Consider the following 23,340-nt stretch of genomic DNA (forward strand, 5'->3'; position numbering starts at 1 on the left):
CTGTCTCCACCTGCAGAGTCCCTTTTGTGTCCTTCAGCGTACAGAATGGATCGAGGACCATGTGGCTCCAGAATACGACATCCTTTCATCTGAAGTCACATACAACAGGAACTTTTAAAGCAGTGAGCATCTTAAAATCCATCAGTGCACAAGTCAGTAAAAACTTTATTCATTCCTTCATGTGACAGTTGGCCTTGAGTAGTTACAAAGACAGAGCAGTTCCTGCCTCTCAGAATTCTAAGCAGACATTCCAGAGCTCACAGATCAGTGTCCCACCAGCTGCTACCCTGGAAGCTTCAGGGAGATGGGGAGCCTGGAGTAGGGGTGCTGCAGGAACCCCCGGCAGGCAGTGGGGCCAGGCTTCGCAGGCACCCAGGGCTGAGTTCGAGATGGCAGGGAGCAAGCAGGCAGGCAGCGGGATGGTCTTGAGGTGTGGGGTGAGGAAAGGAAGCCCACGGCATTCCTGACTTGGAGTCGAGGGAGACAGAACGGAGGGGCCCGAGCTGAAGCCAGAGCCTGAGGGAACTGGAGAGGCTAGAAGCCAGCACTCAGCTTCCCAGGAGACCCCAAGCATTGCCGGGCCAAGTGTCCTGGGAGAACGTCGGGTATCCAAATGTTTCAGTGGAAGATTCCTTTTCCAAACATGAGCTGGTTCTTTGGGTTTTTAATTATAAACATAATACATGGTCAAGGTTAAAAACATTTTCCAAGCACCACATAAGGATATGAAATAAAAATTCTATCCCCCTGTAGACCTTCCAGTCTGGCTCCAGAAGGCAGCTGCTGTCAGTGATTTTCCTTACAGAGAGACCATTGCAGCCACCTACAGTGTACCATGGCCCCAACACAGTGTGGCATCTCCCCCCACACGCACCTGCACACAGCCTCTTAGGAGCTGCCCCGCTGAAGGAGGTCATCCCTCTCAGTCACATCTGAGCAGCACTCACTCAGGCCTGGGCCCTGAGGGGCATGTGGGGGCACCTGGCCGGGTTCCTGGCTGTGTCTTGTCTGGCATCTGCCTTTGGGCTACCTTCTTGCTACAGCTCCCTGGGCCTGTGGCTGCTCCAAGCTGGACTCCAGCTCCCCTGGGCTGCAGTGCTGCTCCCAGTGGTCCAGAAACAAGGCCAGGCATGGTGGCTCCCAGCTCAGAAGCATCCCTGGCGCAGGCTGGCCCAGGAGCTGTGTGCAGGGTGCTGCCCGATGACCTAGCCCTAGTTGCACTCACGTCCGAGAACCGGGCTGGCTGGGGGTCCTCTTTGACGGAGCTTTCCTTTTCTCCAAGTCTTGCCGAATTTCCTGAGGAAAAGCACTGATGTTCTCCCGGACACAAGGGAGGCAGAATCTCTTGGAGTAGAATAAACTGCATTCCTGAAAGAAGGGGACAAGGATGGAGGCTGAGTATCCTGGGAACATGGTGCAGCTCCTCCCAGGGGCCAGCCCTTCCCACACTTGGGGGGCTGGGCTGGGGCCCCAGCATGCACAGTGTGGGCAGGTGGCCAGAGCTAGACCAGCAAGAGGGAGAGCCAGGCCTGAGGGCCTGGCAGGGTATCCAGGAGAAAAGCAATGCAGGCCTGGGCTACCCTGGGTGGGAACAGCTGGGATGGGACAGAAAGACTCTGGGGCCTGCTCTACTCCATCACGGGGCAGTGACAACAATGGAAAGCTGGAGCACAGGCCATGCCCAGAAAATCCCAGAGTCCTCCCCTCCCAGCTATCACAGCAGGAACAGTGGCCACCTGGTGCTGGGAGCGGCAGGGGACAGGAAGGACAGCCCCACAGACCAAAGACGCCATGGACGAGCCAGCTAGTCTGGGCAGGAGGCCAGAACTGTCCAGCCATGTCCGCTCTCCTCTCTCTTACACATTAGAACTCCCGAGATTCATCATGGTGCACGGCACATGGCTAAGGATGACATTCCCCAGCCCCCTCTGTAACTGGGCATCGCCACGTGACTCAGTCTGGTCAGGGGTGTCAGCAACTGTGTGTGCCACGTCCTGGTCATGCCCTTTGAAGGAATGGACTGTGCTCTCACGTCCCTTCCCACTGCCTGGGATGCAGATACAATGGTGGGAGCTGCCACAGCCACAAGGGACCCAAATGGAGACTCTGCTGAAGACAACAGGGGTGCCCTTCCAGCCAAGGCCACCAGTTCTGGACTCATACAGGAGAATGTAAGTAAATAACTATTTGCTTTTACTTAGGCCACTCTTACTTGTGGTGTCTGTCTGTTCTTAAAGCTTAGTGTGCTGGCAAACATAAGGCTGCCCTCCTGCAGTTCTTAGAAAAGACCCTTTGCCACGGAGATCCGCTCACTAACAACCTACTGTTTAAAAAAAGAAAGCTGCAGACTCGTGGTACCTGCGTGCGCCCACTACCCCCGCCACCCCACTGCTCACGAAGAGCAGCCCAAGGCCAAGGTGTTGCATTCAAGACCTTCACCTCCCCACCTAGCCCACCCACCTTTGCAGTCCTTCCTTTCCCAGCTTCTCCTGGACCGCCAGCTCCTCCATGAGCCTCAGAGACTCCCATGCCACACTGCGGAGGCTCCCCCTACACTGGCCCATCTCGTCCCCCCAGCTGTTGAAGCAGCTCCCCTTTGCGCGTGTTGACCTGTGGCAGATGCTCAGGGACTCTCAGACTCTGGGGTCACTCTGAGTACACTGGTCATGCTGTGAAAGCCACACTGCTCCACTTCCATCCGTCCTTGGGTTTTCAGCTACCCAGGTGAACCTGGCCCACCCAGCCTCTCTGAAGCTCAGTTCCCTCATCTATAAAATGGGTGGAATATAATACTGCTTTACCTGACTAAGGGGCAGGACTGAATGAAGCCTCAGCAGTAAAACAGGTCCCAAGCACAGGACCTGGCACACAACAAGTGCTCGTGAAAGGACAGTGCCTTCTCCTGGAAGATCCCTCCAAGAACATCTAGAAAGTAAGTCACCATCCTGGTGAGAGGGAGCACAAGGACTGTCTGCACTGTTGGTGGGAAGGGGAGGAACCCTGAGGGGCCACTGGGGTGGGTGCGGGGCCACCAAGCACCTATTTCCATTCCTACACCAGGCTGAGACCCTCTAACTGATCCTAGTTTGCCCTCTCACCTCTCCCCTTCATCAGCTGAGGGGTCCCATCTATAATGGGGTGAACCAGCTGGTCCCTCTCTCCCAGCCCTCCCTACCCAGGGAGAGCTCCAGGACAACCACAGCAAGGACAGGTGGCCCCAGCCCACGCCGCTTACCCACCGGGCCCACACACACCAGCCTGCTGCACAAACTGCAGCGCGAGCCGAGGACCAGGAATCTGTCCTTGTCGGAGGTGAAGGGATCCTTCATGACATAGCTTTCCTCCAGGAGGCTGCAGGAGAGTGATACCAGCGTCAGAACAGCCCAAATCTCTGCTGTCAGAAAATCAGCCATGACCTATGGCCGGACAGCAGCAGCCTGCACCTCTGCAGGGCCTGCATACCTGCGTGGGCTCATCAGGGCAGGGGACTAGGCCACCCGTGCTGCAGGGCAGTGACAGAAAGGATCAGCAATTGGGGGCCACACTGGCACTGAAATTGGACCTGCTCTCACCTCTGTAACAGCCATGGTAGAGAGAACCCCTTGTTCTCAGCCAAAAGCAGGGCTGCTGCAACATGGGCCCCCAGACCCTGACTGATACACCAGAGTGGGGGCACAAGGCTGCCATCTGAATACCCCAGGCCTCCCTACACCCCAAGCCACACCCTCACAGCCCCTGGAAGCCACCTGGCCTCACGCTACACATCAGAATGAGACCACAGGGTGACATGATGACACTCAGGCTCCTGGTCAGCAGAGGGACCACAGCCAGAAGGAAAAAGCCATGCCCCCGCCACTGTATCCCACGTGAGTAACACACCGGCTGGCTCTCCAACAAAGTGGCATTTGATGAAGGACAAGCTGGAGGTCAAGAGATAAGCCCCCGGACCCACTGGCTCTAATCCAGGTCTGCAAGGGACACAGGCCTCCCATTAAGAAAGTGTCACGGCAACGGTGCAGCCCCAAAGGGGGAGGCCACCACAGGTCCCCCAGCTGCTGAGCTGCTCCCCCACAGCTAGAGCAGGTATTGGACTCTGGGCTAGGTGTGGAGGAAGGTTCTGGAAGAGTCAGACCTCAAGCCTTCCCCAGGCCTCCAGAGATTACACCGGAAGCATTCAGAGCCTGGCCAGGGTGGGGCCTAAAGCTCCACACCCGAGCCAGTTGGCAGACCTAGGCACACCACCTACCAACCAGCACTGGGCACAGGCCTCCCCGGAACTGGCCCAAAAGGCGTGGACTCACACCATCGACTGGGTGTTGGGGGGCTTCTGTCCCACATAGATGTACGGAGCTGTCAAGGTACAGAGTTCACACTCAAACACTCCCAGAGGACGGCACTCTGCACGGGACGCCATCTGCAAGAACAAGAGATGGGGTGTCCCTGGGTCACAGGCTTTCTCAGGAATCCTGCCCCTTTCCCAGCTATGAAGACCCTAACGATATAGTCCTAGGACAGTTTCCTGCCTCCCCACTGTGCCCTTTTCTCTATCCCCAGCTGAAACAGGTTTTCACCGGTGCTCAGAGTGACAGGATTTGCCGTCCATATTCCAATGGTTTAAGGTTTTTGTACTGCCAGAGAGAAGGATCCAGACAGGATCGAGCCAGAGCAGCCATCTCTTCTTCCAGGTCTGCACCATGGTAAAAGCTTTCTGGTCTCCTGCTCTGCCCCATTCTTAACCACAAGCCCCCAGTGAACGCTGGTGGAGAAGGGCCCCGAGTGGGTGCAAACTCTCCTGTTTCTGCTGCTCCTAGAAGCTCTATGCCCTCACACTAGTCCACACGTGGTATACAGCATTTCATTAAAACTGTTTTCTTGGCCGGGCCCAGTGGCTCATGCCTGTAATCCCAGCACTTTGGGAGGCCAAGGCGGGCGGATCACGAGGTTAGGAGATCGAGACCATCTAGCTAACATGGTGAAACCCCGCCTCTACTAAAAATACAAAAAATTAGCCAGGCGTGGTGGCGGGCGCCTATAGTCTTAGCTACACAGGAGTCTGAGGCAGGAGAATGGCGTGAACCCGGGAGGCGGAGCTTGCAGTGAGCCGAGATCGCGTCACTGCACTCCAGCCTGGGAGACAGCGAGACTCCGTCTCAGAAAACAAACAAAAAAACTGTTTTCTTATCTGCTTGTATGGAACCCCCTTCTCATGTTCATGGTTGGGTCTTGGATGCCTCTCTTTCGTTAGATTTCTGGCTAAATGGCTGCCATCTGATGGGTCATCAAAAGTTACGATTTTGCTGATTACCCAGCTCCTTCTTTGACTATGGAATCAAGTACGACATTATCAGCTGGCCCCTAGCTCTTGGCTGTGACCTCCCCTCGCCTGAACTGAGCGTGGTGTATAAAGGCGTATTAAATGCGATGGGTTTCCCCACTGGGTGTCCACAGATGCAACTCCAGGAAGCATGGGTTACCAATGACTTTAAAAGTTACAGTCTGGCCTGGTGCGGTTGCTCATACCTGTAATCCCAGCACTCTGGTAGCCAGAGGCGGGCGGATTACCTGAGGTCAGGAGTTCAAGACCAACCTAGCCAACATGGTGAAACCCCATCTCTACTAAAAGTACAAAAATTAGCCGAGCATAGTGGCGGGTACCTGTAATCCCAGCTACTTAGGAGGCTGAAGCAGGGGAATCACTTGAACCTAGGAGGAGGAGGTTGCAGTGAGCCGAGATTGTGCCACTGTACTCCAGCCTGGGCGACAGGGCGAGACTCCTTGTCAAAAAAAAATAAAAATAAAAATAAAATAAAATATTAGCTGGGCGTGGGGGCGGGCGCCTCTAATCTCAGCTACTCAGGAGACTGAGGTAGGAGAATCGCTTGAGCCCGGGGGGGCGGAGGTTGCGGTGAGCCGAGATCGCGCCACTGCATTCCAGCCTGGGCGACAGAGCAACACTCTGTCTCAAAACAAAACAAAAGTTACGATCGATCGCGGGTGTGCGTGAACCTGATCCCGCTTCTCTTCTGCACACCCGGGCGTCCTAGGCCCCTACCGAGGCTCCTGGGGGCGGTGCCTGTGAACAGGGACGGCTGAGCGGGTCCGGGGGTGCTGGTGGTCCCCGCGAGCCTCCGCGTGCCCTCTCTCGCCCCAGCGCTGCCCGAGGTCAGGGGGGACAGTCCCGTGAGGCCCACACCCCGCTTCTCGGTCCCGTCCCCAAAGCTGAGAGCGGCTGCGCCGACTCCTGGCGCTTGGAACCCAGCAGGCCACGCCGGCGCGGAACTCAGTCCCGGCGAGCGGGAGGCGCCCTGAAGCAGCGCAGGGCCGGGCCACAGCACGCGCGCCCCCGTCAGTCCGCCACCTCGAACTCACCGCCGCCCGCGTCGCACCGCTCCGCGTCCAAGGCGCCTGGGCGGCCCCGCCCCACGGCGGCCCGGCCAACCCCGGTGTAGTCGCAGACGCAGGCGCGGAGCGGGGGGCGGGACCTCGCGGTGGATTTCCGCCTCCGCCTTGCCTTTCCGGTCGCCGCAGTCCCCTTCGAGGGTTCTGGTTCTGAGCTTCGGGGCAGTCCGCGAGGCTGGGCTCCGTGCTGAGGGGCGTCGCGTCTGGCCGTGCGCGGGCCTGGCCTGCTGTCCTCGCCGCTGCGAGGCGCTCAGCTTCTTTCTGAGTGTTCCACCGGGTTCGACAGGGTGGAGGTCGCCGGCGCGAGGCTCCCGGATAGCTGAGGGGCGCGAGGGCGCCTCCAGTCTCCCACCCGCTCTCCCGTGCCGCGGACTAGGCTGCCACTCTGCCCCACCGGGACATCTGCCCCCGCACGCAGGAGGGGGTGTGTCGGCCCAACCAGGTCTCAGGACCTGTCTTTGCTCCTCCAAAGCCCACGTCGCCTGCGGCGCCCCTCGGGTCTGCGCCGCGTTCTCCTTTAGCCTCCCGGGCCTCTCCGCTGCCCCTCGCCCCCAGGCACCAGCCACACCTACTTCCCTCTGTTCCCGCCCGTGGCCTCTGACACGCCGTGCCCTAGACCCGAAATGCCCGCCCCACTCCTGGAGCCTCCGGTGTGTGAGAGGCACCTTTCCCTGGGGTCAGGGGCCCGGACTCTGAAGCCGGCCTGGCTTTGCCTGTGAGCCCCAATCCTCCCAGCTGGAGTCCCTCGCCCCAGCCGCAGCGGGCCTTCACCTGTGCTTTGGGGACGACAGGGTGGCCGCCCTCCTTCCCCCAAAGATTTGAGGGTTTTGCTCCACGCGGGAGAAGGTCTGCTTGTGCCACCAGCCCGCATCGTTTCACATGCTGTTGCGTTACGGGGCCCTCTGTGACCTTTCCCTAGGCCGAGGGATGTTTCGTCTCTGTTCCTGAGAGACCAGAATTTATTCTTGGTTTGTCAAGCCACATTTGTAGGAATGTTGCCAAGTTGCAGCAGGCTGGGGGTCTGGGACTTGCTCCTTCGGCTAATTGAGAAGTAAGGATATAGAAGGCATTTTAGCACTAATGGAAACCAGAACCACTCTTAGACCTGGGCAAGAGGGGCCCCAGAAATTAGCAAGCAATTAGCAAGCAGCTGGATTTCGATGACCTCCACTGTGCTTAGAGCAACGGCATTCGATTCGTTGGATCATTTCAAAGATGACGTACTGGGTTGTTCTTGTTTTTGTTTCTGGAGATGTCTAAAGATGGAACATCTTGAAGCATTTTGAATTTGACCTGTGACTACCCTCAGATACAATGTTGGTAACCCCATGAGTGCTGTTAAAGCAGTTTGACTTATTTTAGACAGGTTAACACATGAGATGCATTAAAAGAGTTAAGTAAAATAATAGGCAGCATTCAAAGAGCAATGGTAGATCAGGGTGTAGATTGTCCTGAAGAGAGAGATTCAAACAAAGTGAGGAACCTACCGCAGTTTTCAGTTTTCTTGATAATACCCCAGCAACGTAAAAGAAAAACGTAAGAAATCCTATATGGATCTAAATGTAAGAAACGATGATAATGGTGAAATAATAACATTATTTTATATAATTAAAATATTGTGTAATGTTTTCTGCAATCATGATAATTTTTCATATGCACCCTTTCTACAGGGTTTAAACATGCTATCAACAGTCATGGTTCAGTTCTACATATAAAGCTTTAAGAATTTATTCATAATTCGTTACCACTCTCAGCAGAGTCAAATTTCTCCCGATTGAAATAACTAAAAACTATCTGAAAGTATACTGACTCAGGAAAGTTTGTCTAATTTGGTACTACTGTCAAAAGAATGCAATTGCGTGAAAATCTTCATTAGTCATTCTTCTGAAATGAAGACAAGAAAAACATTTACAGAAGAAATAACAATTTATGGATTATGTGATTATGTATGTCTTTATTACCCATCCAAGCATTAGTGGCCCATCAACATAATACCTAGAGGTACACAATAAAAATTAGCTATCTTTAATATTTTGCCAATCTTCAGCTATATTAAAACCATAGTTTTACACGTAATTTTGAATTCTGTTTTGTGAAGGTGTATTTGTCCAGGTAAGTGGATATAAATATTTTATGTAACAGTTTGTAAGCTTTTAAATATTTAGACATACAGAGATTTGTAGTCCTGCCTAGGCTCCACAGATGCTAGGGGTGGGCTCGCTGGGAAAAATGCATATATGTTGTGGCAATACTTATAAAATGTTGTATGGATGTAATCTTAAAAGATTTTCACAATATCAGATATTGTACATTGTGTATTTAGGTGAAGACTGTGAAAGAAAATCTGAAAATCAGAAGGAATTGAATGCAGATGAAAATCTAGAGCTAAAATATTGCTAATAGCAGCAAAAGGGGGTACTGTGAAAGAATAACTTCTTATGTACCCCACTTCACTTCACTAAATATCCTATTCGCCGCATTCTCCATTTCTGCCAGTAACATGGAAGTCTAAAGGCTTGCATTTTGTTTCTAGTGCTAACTAATGAAATTCCAGAAGCGGGCCTTAAAAATGCAAAGTCTTCATAATTAACAAGTGTTGAGACAGATGAAGGGCATATATCCCCTTCTCTGTACCTACGGCAATGGAGCTTTCTCTGCATATAAAACTTGTTTTTATTAAATATTAAATACTACTCTGAGTATTTAATAAGGGGCTAAATTGAGAACAAAACCAGGAATATCCATCTTCTTGTTCTGTGCGATAGAGACAGTGGGAGGGTATTCGTGACTATAGCCTATTATTCTGGAATAGTCCTCCCCTATCCCTGGAAGTATAATGAGAACAAGAGTCTTAAAAGACTCCTTTAGGCTGGGCGCAGTGGCTCATGCCTGTAATCCCAGCCCTTTGGGAGGCCGAGGCGGGCGAATCACTTGAGGCCGTGAGTTTGAGACCAGTCTGGCCAACATGGTGAAACCCCATCTCTACTAAAAAAATAGAAAAATTAGCCGGGCGTTGGTGGGGGCACGCCTGTAGTCCCACCTACTCGGGAGGCTGAGGCACCAGAGTTGCTTGAACCCGGTAGGCAGAGGTTGCAGTGAGCTCAGATCTTCCAGCCTGGGCAACAGAGCAATACTCCATCTCAAAAAAAAAAAAAAAAAAAGACTCCTTTAGAAGTTGTTGCTATGGGCCGGGCGCAGTGGCTCACGCTGTAATCCCAGCACTGGGAGGCCAAGGTAAGTGGATCACCTGAGGTCAAGATTTTGAGACCAGCCTGGCCAACATGGCGAAACCCCATCTCTACTAAAAAAAATGCAAAAAAATAGCCGAGCGTGGTGGTGCGCACCTGTAGTCCCAGCTACTTGAGAAGCTGAGGCAGGAGAATTGCTTGAACCCAGGAGGCGGAGGTTGTAGTGAGCTGAGATCGAGCTACTGCACTCCAGCCTGGGTGACAGCGAGACTCCATCTCAAAAAAAAAAAAAAAAAAAAGAAAAAAAGAAAAAAGGACACCTCCAACCCAACACACACACAAATTGTTGCTCTGTCCTGTGAAAATGGCCTTCAAAAGAAACCTGAATTTTTGTTACTTGATACCTTGTCCTCCTGATAATGGTATAATAGGCATCTCTTTGTTTCTAAACTGTATAAATACCTGTCATCACTCTAACAGATTAGAAGAAAACCCCTCGTACTCTCTTTCCCAACATGCCTGGAAAAAGTCCTGTGACTGCTGGATTTCTCACTTTCACCAAGAAATTGAGATTCTTGTCTCATTTGGCAGGCCCCACAGCAGCTGTCGCTGGTGGTCACTCAAACCACCTCCAGTAGTTTTTCCTGGGCCTCCAATGACTCCCTACCGCCTCTGTCCACGTGGCCCCTGTGGTTACGACTGTGGCCCTCACTGACTCATTTGTAATTCATTCTCCCACTGCACAGCTCGGGCTGTGTTGGTGGGAAACCCTTCTCCACCCCTGGTGCTTTCCTCCTGGGAAGGGAGGCCAACTAGCCTACCCTGACCCCGCTCATCCCCTGGGAAGGGGCAGGGACTTCCGTGGATTACCAAACTGGAGGAGAAGGCCTGGGAATGCCCACCCACAGACAGCATGTGTCTCTGCTGCCTTGAAGGGCAGGCCTCTGCAACTTGCCTGCAACTGGGTCTCGAACTCCCTCATTCTGCAGTTCAGTGGGCAAGTGCGTTTGACCCAACTGCAACCAGCCTCTATCAGTAAAAAGTAATCATTTGGACACCTGCTGACCCTTTTTCTCAATCCGTTCAGAAGTCAGGTGGTTAAGAGAGGTGCTATCTCAAGAATATGTGCCCCAGTCGGAACCAGTGGGCCAGTGTGGGCCAGGCCACTCCCATGGTCTTCCCACCAAGGGAGTTAGAAAATCCCTATCTGACTTTTTTTTGTTGTTTGTTTTGAGATAGAGTCTTGCTCTGTTGCCCAGGCTGGAGTGCAGTGGTGAGATCTCGGCTCACTGCAACCTCTGCCTCCTGGGTTCAAGTGATTCTCCTGCCTCAGCCTCTTGAGTACCTGGGACTACAGGTACCCACCACTATGCCCGGCTAATATTTGTATTTTTAGTAGATACGGGGTTTCGCCATGTTGGCCAGGCTGGTCTCGAGCTCCTGACCTCAAGTGATCCACCTACCTCGCCTCCCAAAGTGCTGGGATTACAAGTGTGAGCCACCGCGCCCAGCCCCCATGTGACCTTCTGACCCTTGCTAACTGTGTGTAGCCTTGGGTGAATCATGAGACCTTTTCACCTTCCCACCTGGCAACAGGTGAGAGAACTACATTCTGCCCAGGTCTAGGCATCCCCTCGAAGGAAAAGATGGAAGGAATCTACGTGTGTCTGCAGGGGCCTAGCATGCTATGGCCATTTCAGTGCAGCTGAGGATGATGGACACCGAAGTGTGTACAAAGCAGCCACCCATCTCATTTGGTTGTCCCCCTTTTCTGGGACTCCACTTTGAGGGCAGGAGCTATGTGTGTATATGCCCCTCTGTGTGTATATGCAGAAATCACTGCAAGGCTCAAAGAAGAAATCTCACATTTAATTCTCATAAAGCTTAAAGTGGCATCTACATAAATGAACATGCTTCTGAGTGAAAATAGTACAGCTACCAGCCCTTGTTTCTCTTAAGTGATAAACCACATTTTCCTTATTCCTAAATAGTCCAGCACCCCATGAATAACCAAATGCCCAAATCTTAGATGCATATGTTGCTATATTCAGCATATAGACGTATTTCAATGTGAACCCATATGCACCTTTTTGTTGTTTAACAAAACATGTCTCTTGGTCAGAAAATGTTACTGAATTTTACTTTAACTACCAGTAGCTTTAAGAATAAATGAGAAGCGCCACTTCTGCATTCCCAAGCATGAAGCAAGACCTGGAACTCCCCACAAGGCCCTAAGCCCAGGGGGAACAAAAGGAGGGGAGCCCTGGTCTACAAAGGGGCCTCCCAGTGAGGCCGAGGAGTTTGGGGCTCTGTCAGGAGCAACAGGCCATTAGCTTCCAGCATGGGTCAAGCACAGAAACACCCAGACAATGCTCCACCCTGGCCAGGTCCCTCTCTCAAATCTGGTTCTCAAAACCAGTGGCTCTGCCTTCTCTAAACTGCAGGCACCAAAGAAACAGGGTTGCCCTTGTACGGGGAGTCACATAACTCCTCTAAAGGGAAATCAGTCCAGGAATCCCACACTGTGATCCTGCTGTCTCCCCAGATGCTACACTACACTCCAGCTTTTACACTCCCAAGAGCAGAGGTCAAGATTGGGGATTCTTCCAAATGTAGGGGATATGCCTTGTGAAGGACATGAGTAGAAGGCATGACTAAGCCACTGACACTCCCTAATCCCCTTAATCCCACAGACTCAGCATTTGGGGGAATGCTTGCTTGTGACTCATGAAACCATCATTCATCAAACAACAAGGTAAACCATTTTCTTCCCATTGATGTTTCTGGTCTTCAGCCCCAGATAACGGCGTCTGTTCTTCTCTGGCTGCCCATACAGCATGTCAATAAAGAACTCAGGCTCATCTTTGGCCTTAGATTGCGAGGTCAGAAAGCTGAACATGGTTCTCAGCTTACGGCACAAATAGGTCATTGCTTCCACTTCATCTGATGGTTCCTCATACACGGGCTGCTTCATTTCCTCATATGCAGACAGAATTACAGCCTGAAATAGGTTGATCAAGACGCAGATCATCACCAGCACGAACGATGAGAGGAACAGGACCCCCAGAATCCTGTTATTGGAAAATTCAGTGTTCTGGAAAGCTGAGACACAATAGGAAAATACTGTCTGAGTGGAATGAATCAAGTTACTGTAGTTCCATTCATGCTGACCAAACACCAGGTAACCAAAAGCCATGTATACGAAGAAATACACGGACACAACAAATGCCATGTGGCAGATGCCGGGGAGGGCAGCCTGGATGGCCCTCTGAGCCAGGCGCACATCGTAGAAGAATCTGGAATAACTGAGGGTCTTCAAAATTGTCAGAAATAACAGGAAACCCAAAATTATCCTCATGATGTGATCTACCTGAGAAACCGCATGAAAGGGAATGAAGTCTTCAGGGTTCAACAAGTAAAACTGAATTATGCCAGTGGCCAGGAAATGTTTCCTGAGAAAGAGCACAATCAGCACAGTAAATATGCACTTTAAAGCAAAGTTGAGCACATTATACACACTTCTCACATAGGAGGCTCTTTCTTGCATAATGATATAACCCTCATCAACAACGTAGGCTAAGAAAAAAATGAGAATGGCCACATACAAGTAGATTTCTGCTGAAGCTTTTTTGTCAAAATCAGCAAGTGAAAAAGAGTGCAGAGATATGCTTGTGTTGACAACTCCTAACTGAGAGACCTCAAATATGACTGAAATGCTACAGAACAAATTTATATCTGGATTAAAAGTCGTTAATTCCAAAACCACAGCCCATGTCTTCTCATCCAGCCAATTGCTTTCTTGAAGTTCTTTGAGCCTCAGTGTGGAATTAAACCGCTGCTGTTCTGGAAAAAAATAGAGTGCATATCCTCCAGATCCATAGGTGTGTAGTAGTCCATAGGAATAATATAGCCATTGCTTTCCTTGAGGCTTATAAGTAAATCCATTGGTACTCTCGTCTATAGCCTGCTTATCAACTTCATTCCAAAAGCCAGAATAGTTTTTTGTATCTTCTGGGTCAATGCCATATTTGGGATGACAATGAATTTCTCTTCTGATGCTGTTTTGCACAAACTTTTTGGCAGGTAGACACATTTTTTCACTAGATTTTGCTCTCACTTGCCTCATCAATGGAAGGCCAAGGATTTTAGATGAGCTTTCAGGAAGAAATGTTGGATTCAGGTCATTGTGTAACAAAGGCAACAGCACGCTGTCTAGCCATCTATAGATGTCTTCCAGCTTAGTCACAGTAGCAAGATCCATAGAGAACCGATCACGAATAAACTGGTTATAGTAAAAGCAGTCAGTGTGACGTAGTAGGACGATAAGGATCAACAGAAGGGCTAGAAAGATAAAGTGAGTTAGAATGTAACTCAGGAACAGGAGTGCTCTTCTCTTGATCCCCTTCTTTCTTTTGAATATTCTGATTTCATCTTCTGTAAGGGGTTGGTACATCCTCGTGCGTCGGATTCGGACGATCTGGTCATGTATCCTCTGCATTTCTTCTGGATGCATACGCATTCCATCCAACCTGATCTCAGTATATTTATACTTGGTTGACCATGAAAGGTTTTTGCAATACTTGGGTTTATTTGTTCTGAAGCCTGACAAGAGTATAATTTTAGATGGCTGCACCAGAAGAACTGACTGACAGAATGAACAAAAAGATGCAAAGAGCCATTCTATTGACTTGTCATAGCCATAAGTCAGTCCGTAAAATACAATGAAGAATGAGGATATGCTAGAAGTAGCAAAAACCAAAAACCATGCAACATAAACACACCACCAAGGTAGGACAATCCGGGGCTTTTTCTTAAGCTGCTGGAGATCCTTTTGGGAAGGGTGCTTTTCGGAATGGACATCCTGATCATCTTCTATGCTGTTACTGGAATTTGTATTTGGCCCGAGGGTCTCTGGGGTCTTGATTTGTGCTTTCCTATGCTTGTGCTTGGGTTTGGAGGTTGCCTTAGGAGAAGCCTTTGGAAGCCTGGGCTTTCCTTTAGATGCAGGTTTTGCAACCTCCCTGGGGTGCACCTTAGCCATTTCGTAAGCATGCCACTTTCTCATGTATTCTTCCCAGTGCTCACTTGCTTCTGACATTAGAGGATGCTTTTGAGGAGATACCTCCTTTAGATCTGCTTGAGGTTTCCTCTGGGAACAGGTGAACAAAAAAGTTATTAATAATTGCACAGGGATTGTAATTAAGACACTTTCAATTCCTATCATCATTGATCTCATGTACTTCCTCTCTCTTGACTCAGTTTGTTCTTGTCTATTTAGATTAAAGAACATAATGTTACAAAGAAGAGAGCTAAGCAACATTGCTAAACAACAGGACAATCTCTGGAGCCTACTGAATGTTTTAGCAACAACACTAGCAAAAATAGAGAACCACATGTGGTTTTTCTGGAGATTACTACTCACATCTATAAAGAAAAAGTCTTTTCTGGTCAGAGGCTCATCTGGATGGGTAACATGAAATGTTCTGTCCAAAGTGGTATCAACAGAAAGCCATTTCTGGCATATGAACAGCCAAATGTGCCTGCTAAACAGATTTTCCACTTTGATTCTACTTAAATACCAGCTAGGCGATCGACCCTCGTTGTTGTGCCACACACGGATGGAATGGATGTCCCCCAAGTCACTTTTTGTCGTTAGGAGGAAAGTGTTGATGCTACCTCGGTAGAGAGTTGTAAAATGTGGATGGCTTAAACAGTGCACGTCGCTGGTACTCACAGTTCCTCTAAGTTGCACAAAGACATTGGCCCTGGTCCCAGACCCCCAACGACTTCCTGTAAAAATAGTCACCAAGTAGCATAAATTATCATAAGGATCATTATCTGGTAGAACTATCACATGCCCCCGAAGATGCTGATCTATTTCATCCCTGTATAAAGCCCAGAAAGCTAGGACCATGTATAAGAGAATAATGAAAAGCACAGTGAAGAGGGTCACGGGGTTTTGGTGAAGGCTCTTGATGATATTTAACCGTAGATTCACAGGATTAGGGATCACAATCACCTTGGCCATCACATAGTGGGTATGCAGGTGAATGCTGGTGAGTCCGATTGTGCCCAGCTGCCGCCTAGCCCTCACTACATTCTTGCAGATGCAGTGCACCTCATGCCAGCTGGTCTTCTCACCAAGAACGCAGTAACCCTCTCTCCATTCACTCTGGATCCCATACATGTCTAAGCACTGGACGCTGAAAATAGAAATTCTCACTAGCTTGTCATTGAGCTTCATGACAAAACGAGGTGCCTGAAGAACTATGGATACAGTACAGTGGGGAGAGTGGCTGTGCTGAGCTATGAGTTGCAGCAGGGAGACAGGGAGGCAGACTACACGGGCCTTCTTCACTGTGCAGGCTGGGTCAAACAGGGCACTCTGGCTGGCAACTGGAGGGATGTCATGAGGCACCAGGAAGGTGGCGACCAGCGCTGTAGGAGTGATCTGACTGCCTGTGTACACCAACACTGTGAACAGCACCATCACTTCTGTTACTATGTGGACCAGAACCTCCCTAAGCACTCTGCTGTCCACTTGAAAGCTAAACCCACCTGTCGTCTTCTTCAAGGACCCATCAACCTCTCTGTTGGGTCCCACTGTGAGATTAAAAGCTGCAAAGGTCAAGTTTTTCCTGACAAGGTACACTTCCGCTACGTCAGGTGTGATCTCTAGCACACTACCGTTATCTGCAACTCCTGTCATTCTGAATCCAAACACCTCCACCGAAGTGTTTTCCTGATCATTTAACCAAGGAAAGGGGTCATTTGTGAAATCACAAAACATTGTAGAAATGGGACCATTTGCAGACAGACCAGGAACACTGCTCACATTGAGTGTTGGATAAAAACAATTTCTGCAGTGTTTCTCATTTCTGAAGACCTGGGTAACACCCCACTTTTCAACTTTCTTGACATACATGTTGAAATTGGGGGTTCTCATTGAGGTGGTTTTGTTCCCTGGCACTTTATTAGCCAGTATTGTGTCTGATAGAGATTCTATTACATAGAAAGGATCTTTAACTACTTGGTGAGGAGAAGCCATTTTAAGAATATTAGACAAACTCATGAGTATTCCAGTGCTCACGATTTCTATTTGTTCAGATCGAAAGCGTTTATCTTTTTGTTGATATTCTTGCAGGGCTTGATTTGCTTGCCATACCCTCATGGTGGCACGTTTCTGAGCATCCCAAGTGAATTCAGAGGGTTTCTGGGTTAATTTGGTAATAGTCATGACTACCTGGCCAATTTCTACCAAAGTGCTTACAGGAAGAAGGAAAGACTGATCGACGAGGTGTTTTCGGAGTTTGACTCTGTCATCTTGGAGAGGTAATTCAGTTTTCATGTTATTCAAAACGGAAGCTACTATATACAGTAAGTAACCTGCAGGTAAAAAATCGTGCTTTTGAATCAAAGTAGACAGCAATGAACTTGGTCCCATGGTGAAACTGAGTAACTGGTTCAACACAGCCTTTGATGAATTTTTGTCAGTGGGAGCCTGTGCGGTGGCATGCAAAGTCACCTGAGAAAAAGCTCCTAGAGAGTCATAGACCTGGGCATATATCTTCAAGGCATATTGATTAGCCAACATACCAACAGGGAGAAAGGAAGGGGGTGCTGTGGACTGAGGCCCCAAGTACAGGATGGTCCCCAGGGTGTTCTCTTTTACTGAACTGATTTCACCAACACTGTGCAAATCAGAAACAATTATTTTATATGTAAGAGGGACGTGCTTATCCCTAAAATTACTACACTGGACAACAAATTTAGTAATAAGTGCAATTCCTTTAGCTGGATTAATTTTGCATTCTCCGATCTGAGGGCCATGGTTAATAATAAAAGAATGCCTGAAGACCGAGGTCACTCCACTCCAACATGCTAGATACAGAGAAATCGAAAACTCAGCTTCCAAAAAATGCCGAAAAGCAAAAGCTTTTATAGACAGATAAGCACCATTCCTTCCTGTTACAGTTTCCCCCATCCAATCAAATAGCATCTCACCACCTGAAGAAGACAAAATTGACCATTTATAGAAATCACGGCTTGCACAATTTGTGCAATTTAGGAACAAAGAAAATCTATCAGAGACAATGAAGTTTCTCTCACAATTTTCGATACATGTGATGTGTGCTATGGCTTTTGGTCCTTGGAGCACGTGGACCTTCTTATCAGAAAACGCTGTCCTGGAGTCCTTCCGAATCACCATTCTGAAGAAATACACGTGGTCGCCTTTAAGTGTTTCTGGCAAAAGTGTCAGCACAGGGCCCGAGGCCCAGGGCCACTTCAGATTGGCCTGCTCGGGGTGACAGACTTCCTTGCTCCCCAGGATTATTCGATCCCCACGGTAGTTTCTGGGATCTGTGGTACAGTACCAAAAGAACTGGAGTCCCTGTAACGGGCTGTCCGCATCTGGGTCCGAGGACGTGGACCCGTCCAGAATCAGCTGCTCTGCGAAATTAGCTGTTATGTCGGCATCGCCAAGCATCACCGCCTGCAGGGAACTCCTGACGATCCAGACATAGACGGCGTCCGAGTCTTTCACCTCGGGCATCTTGGGGTTCCCTGTGGTGATGGACACCGTGAAATTAAACACATACACTCCCCACTGTAACGAATTGCTGGGGATGTGAATGAACAAGGGGCTGTTCCTGATCTCGAGCTGGGGCAGATCTAAGGGCTGCGTCCAGTCGGGCGCGTGGCCCACGGCGGGCACGGAGAACACCTGCCAGTACTCGGCGATGGCGCGCGCGGCCGGGCAGTCCAGCTGCACCGAGGCGTTGATGGTGGCCTCCGCCTTCATGCTCAGGCGCACGGGGGCGCCCCTCTGGTCCGTGTTGATCCTCACGCGCTGGATGACGCAGGCGTTCATCTGACAGGACACGGACGACTCGACGGCTCTGTGGCTGGACGAGTTGACGGCCTGCAACATCACGCGCGCGGGGCCGTCTGTGGGGCACTCGGTGCGGGCCACGAAGCCCGGCTGGGGCCGCGGGCCGGGCGCGGCGGAGCGCGGGGAGACGCGGGCCGCCGAGGAGGCCGGGTGGGCGGCGCCGGGTCCGAGCAGCCGCAGGCGGAAGGCCCAGGCCAGGCGCCCGGGCGAGCGCGGCAGCGGCGCGGACCACGTCAGGGAGAGGCGGCCTCCGCGCGCCGAGAGCTGCAGGTCGACGAGCGCGGGCGCGGGCGCGGGCGCGGCCGGCCGGGGCAGGCGTTGGGCGCTGAGCAGGACGCGCAAGTCGAGGCAGTACCGGCGCCGCCCGGCCCCGCCACGGGGGAAGCAGAGGCTGCCGCGGCCGCTCAGGACAGCGCCGCCCGGCCGCACCGCGCTGGGCCGCAGACTGAGGAGGGCGCGGCCGCCGCGCACCCCGAGGCCCGGGGCGCCCCTGAGGAGGCCCCCGGGCGCCCCGAGGACGGCGGCTTGTGTCCCGCGAGAAGCCGGCGGCAGCGGGAGGCGGCCGAGGCTCAGGCTCAGGCCCAGGCCCAGAAGGAGGAGAGCGGGCCCAGGCCTCATGGCGCCGGCCCAGGAGAAGCTGGGAGGCGCCGCGGAGGCCGCGAGGCGCGCCCAACCGCCGCGGGGATCGCGGGGACAGTGGGGGTCTTGGGGACAGTGGGGGTCTCGGGCGTCGAAGGCCACTGGCAGAGGGGTCCCAGGGACAGTCCCAGAGAGCAGCTGGGACCTCGGAGCTTGGGGTCAGTCAGCGCTGGGGACTTCTTGGGTACCTCTCCTCTCTCCGTCCCCAAGTGTGTGCTGGCCCAGGGTCAGGATGGCTCAGGAGGGCAGTTCAGCCCCGTGCAGACCACAGAGCTTGACCACGGAGAAGGGGCTTCAGCAGGAACCCTTGGGAAAGCCAGTCACAGCGTGGGAGATCAGGAGGGAACTGTGAGATCCCTGGGTGCCCAGGAAGGTCTGACTCTCGGTTTCTTACTTTGGGTTCGCTTTGCTCTTTTCTTTCTAGTTGGTTTGGGGTTTTTTGTTTGTTTGTTTGCTTTTTGAGATGGAGTCTCTGTCACCCAGGCTGGAGTGCAGTGCCGTGACCTCAAGTGATCCACCCACCTCAGCCTCCCAAAGTGCTGGAATTACAGGCATGAGCCACTGTGCCTGGCCTCATTCTTTAACTCTGTCCATTTTTGCTATATATTTTGGGACTTGATTGATTGATTGAATGATTTTAGAGACAGGTCTTGCTCTGTTGCCCAGGCTGGAGTGCGATGATGCAATCATAGCTCACTGTAACCTTGAACACCTGGGCTCAAGGACTCCTCCTGCCTCAGCCTCCCAGACTACAGATCTACACCACTACACCTGACTGATTTATTTTTTATTTTTTATTTTTGTAGAGATGGTGTCTTGCTGTGTTTCACAGGCTGGTCTCAAACTCGTGGTATTAATTGGCCCTCCCCTGTATTAGTCCGTTTTCATGCTGCTGATAAAGACATAACCAAGACTGGGAAGAAAAAGAGGTTTAATTGGACTTACAGTTCCATATGGCTGGGGAGGCCTCAGAATCATGGCAGGAGGCAAAAAGCACTTCTTACATGGCAGTGGCAAGAGAAAATGAGGAAGACGCAAAAGCGGAAACCCCTGATAAAAGCATCAGATCTCCTGAGACTTATTCACTACCACAGAACAATATGGGGGAAACTGCCCCTGTGATTCAATTATCTCTCACCCAGTCCCTCCCACAACATGTGGGAATTATGGGAGTACAAGATGAGATTTGGGTGGGGACACAGAGCCAAACTATATCATTCCACCCCTTCCAAATCTCATCTCCTCACATTTCAAAACCAATCATGCCTTCCCAAGAGTCCTCCAAAGTCTTAACTCATTTCACATTAACTCAAAAGTCCACAGTCCAAAGTCCTGTCTGAGACAAGGGAAGTCGCTTATGCTTATGAGCCTGTAAAATCAAAAGCAACTGGGCGGTTGCAGTGGCTCACGCCTATAATCCTAGCACTTTGAGAGGCTGAGGTGGGCGGATCACCCGAGGCTGGGAGTTTGAGAATAGCGTGACTAACATGGAGAAACCCCACCTCTACTGAAAATACAAAATTAGCCGGGCTTGGTGGTGCATGCCTGTAATCCCAGCTACTCGGGAGGCTGAGGCAGGAGAATCGCTTGAACCCGGGAAGTGGAGGTTGCGGTGAGCCAAGATTGTGCCATTGCACTCCAGCCCAGGCAACAGGAACGAAACTCTGTCTCAAAAAAAAGAAAAAAAAATCAAAAGCACGTTAGTTATTTCCTAGATACAATGGGGTACAGACATTGGGTAAATACAACCGTTCCAAATGGGAGAAATTGGCCAAACAAAGGGGTTATAGGGCCCATGCAAGTCCGAAATCCAGTAGAGCAGTCCAATCCTAAAGCTCCAGAATTATCTCCTTTGACTTCATGTCTCACATCCAGGTCATGCTGATGCAAGAGGTGGGTTCCCATGGTCTTAGGCAGCTCCGCCCCTGTGGCTTTGCAGGGTACAGCCTCCCTCCTGGTTGCCTTCATGGGCTGGTGTTGAGTGTCTGCAGCTTTTCTAGACTCATGGTGCAAGCTGTTGGTGAATCTACCATTCTAGGGTCTGGAGGATGGTGGCCCTCTTCTTACAGCTCCACTAGGCAGTGCCCCAGTAGGGACTCTGTGTGGGGGCTCTGACCCCACATTTCCCTTCCGCACTGCCCTAGCACAGGTTCTCATAAGAGCCTTCCCCCTACAGTAAACTGCCTGGCATCCAGGTGTTGCCATACATCTTCTGAAATCTAGGCAGAGGTTCCCAAACCTCAATTCCTGACTTCTGTGCAACCGCAGGCTCAACACCACATGGAAGCTGCCAAGGCTTGGGGCTTGCATCATCCGAAGCCACATTGGCCTTTTTCAGCCACAGCTGGAGCAGCTGGGACACAGGGCACCAAATCCCTAGGCTGCACACAGCTTGGGGACCCTGGGCCCAGCCCACAAAACCACTTTTTCCTCCTAGGCCTCCAGGCGTGTGATGGGAGGGGCTGCCATGAAGACCTTTTCCCCATTGTCTTGGGGATTAACATTTGGCTCCTTGTTATTTATACAAATTTCTGCAGCTGGTTTGAATTCTCCTCAGAAAATGGAATTTTCTATCACATTATTGGGCTGCAAATTTTTCAAACTTTTATGCTCTGTTTCCCTTTTAAAACTGAATGCTTTTAACAGCATCCAAGTCACTTATTGAATGCTTTGCTGCTTAGAAATTTCTTCCGCCAGATACCCTAAATCATCTCTCTCAAGTTCAAAGTCCCACAAATCTCTAGGGAAGGGGCAAAATGCTGTCAGTCTCTTTGCTAAAACATAACAAGAGTCACCTTTGCTCCAGCTCCTCATCTCCATCTGAGACCACCTCAGCCTGGACCTTATTGTCCATATCACTATCAGCATTTTGGGCAAAGCCATTCAACAAGTCTCTAGAAAGTTCCAAAATTTCCCACATATTCCTGTCTTCTTCTGAGCCCTCCAAACTGTTCCAACCTCTGCCTGTTACTCAGTTCCAAAGTTGCTTCCACATTTTCAGGTATATTTTTGGCAACACCCCACTCTAATGGTACCAATTTACTGTATTAGTCCATATTAGTACCCAGCTCAAGTGCAAAATTTAAGGGTGGAGGGGCACCAAAAACTTAATAATCAAGACAAATTCTCTTTTATTGAGGTAAAGTTCACATAAAAGTAACCATTTATGGGAGGCTGAGGTGGGAGGATTGCTGGAGCCAGGAGTTCAAGGCTTCGGTGAGTTATCATCCCTATCCCCTCAGTCCCTGGTCACCACCAGTCTTCTTTCTGTCTGTATGTTTGCCTATCCGGACATGCATGTAATGCACTCATAAAGGTGTGACCTTTTGTGTCTGCCTCTTCCTTCAGTATGAATGAACCTTGAAAACACTGTGGGAAAGGTGTGTCTTCTTTGGAGAGCTGTCACCTCAAATTCTTTGCCCACTTTAAATTTGGGCTGTTTGTCATTTCGCTGTTGAGTTGTAAGAATTCTTTTTTTTTTTTTTTTTTTTTTTGAGACAGAGTCTGGCTCTGTTGCACAGGTTGCAGTGCAGTGGCACAATCTTGGCTCACTCCAACCTCCACTTCCCGGGTTCAAGCGATTCTCCTGCCTCAGCCACCCAAGTAGTTGGGATTACAGGCATGCCACCACGCCTGGCTATTTTTGTACTTTTAATAGAGATGAGGTTTCACTATGTTGGCCAGGCTGGTCTTGAACTCCTGACCTCAGGTGATCCACCTGCCTCAGCCTCCCAAAGGGCTGGGATTACAGGCGTGAGCTGCTGTGCCCGGCCAAGAATTCTTTATATATTCTGGATTCTAGACTCTTATCCAATATATGATTTACAAATATTTTTTCCCATTGTGTTAATCTTTTCAGTTTCCTGAGTAGTGTCCTTTGATGCAGAAAAGTTTTTAATTTTGACGAAGTCCAACTTATCTATTTTGTTGTTGTTGCTTGTCCTTTTGTTGTTACATCTAAGAATCCATTGCTAAATCCAAGGCCATGAGGATTTACTTCTGTTTTCTTCTAAGAGTTTTATCTTTACAGCTCTCACATAAAACAAATAATACTTCAGTGCAATATTTCAAAAATCAAAACTAATGCAAAAAGTCCATGATGAACAAAATATCAACATTTTAAATAAAGGCCAGATCTGCCCCTGCACTTGGTCTGCGCCCTTGATTCGTGCACCCTGGGGCGGGGGCAGGTTAAACTAGGGGAGCCCATTGGACTGGGGT

General features: G+C 50.4%; 2 protein-coding genes across 11 annotated transcripts; both read right to left on the minus strand.

Annotated features, from left to right (window-relative positions):
* Positions 1-141: 141 nt before the first annotated feature.
* CDPF1 (cysteine rich DPF motif domain containing 1) lies at positions 142-8,466 on the minus strand. 10 transcript variants are annotated; one of them, XM_054469757.2, is made up of 5 exons: positions 6,370-6,447; positions 5,656-5,774; positions 4,302-4,414; positions 3,236-3,351; positions 142-1,368 (listed from the first exon to the last, which is right to left on the minus strand). In XM_054469757.2, exons 3-5 carry the CDS (start codon positions 4,412-4,414, stop codon positions 944-946), a joined length of 654 nt encoding a protein of 217 aa, XP_054325732.1. In that variant the 5' UTR covers positions 5,656-5,774; positions 6,370-6,447; the 3' UTR covers positions 142-943. The 10 variants fall into 10 exon arrangements, with proteins under 10 accessions (XP_054325732.1, XP_063519197.1, XP_054325733.1 ...); XM_063663127.1 differs by having other exon boundaries at positions 5,656-5,703; positions 6,053-6,427; XM_054469758.2 differs by having other exon boundaries at positions 6,053-6,426.
* A 2,969-nt stretch (positions 8,467-11,435) lies between these two features.
* PKDREJ (polycystin family receptor for egg jelly) lies at positions 11,436-19,119 on the minus strand. Its single transcript, XM_054469890.2, has one exon. It carries the CDS (start codon positions 19,096-19,098, stop codon positions 12,331-12,333), a length of 6,768 nt encoding a protein of 2,255 aa, XP_054325865.2. The 5' UTR covers positions 19,099-19,119; the 3' UTR covers positions 11,436-12,330.
* Between the last annotated feature and the right edge of the window lie 4,221 nt (positions 19,120-23,340).

This window comes from Pongo pygmaeus, chromosome 23 (genome assembly GCF_028885625.2).
Source record: "Pongo pygmaeus isolate AG05252 chromosome 23, NHGRI_mPonPyg2-v2.0_pri, whole genome shotgun sequence".
In the NCBI taxonomy this organism is placed as follows: domain Eukaryota; kingdom Metazoa; phylum Chordata; class Mammalia; order Primates; family Hominidae; genus Pongo; species Pongo pygmaeus.

What these genes read in the sequence shown, in the direction of transcription:
- CDPF1 (XM_054469759.2), bottom strand. Translation starts at nt 4,414, where the DNA reads ATGGCGTCCCGTGCAGAGTGCCGTCCTCTGGGAGTGTTTGAGTGTGAA. An exon ending in CCCAACACCCAGTCGATGGT is followed by an intron (nt 3,352 to 4,301) that starts GTGAGTCCACGC and finishes ACTCTCCTGCAG; the next exon opens with CCTCCTGGAGGAAAGCTATG. An exon ending in GGTGTGTGTGGGCCCGGTGG is followed by an intron (nt 1,369 to 3,235) that starts GTAAGCGGCGTG and finishes CCCTTCTTTCAG; the next exon opens with GAATGCAGTTTATTCTACTC.
- PKDREJ (XM_054469890.2), bottom strand. Translation starts at nt 19,098, where the DNA reads ATGAGGCCTGGGCCCGCTCTCCTCCTTCTGGGCCTGGGCCTGAGCCTG.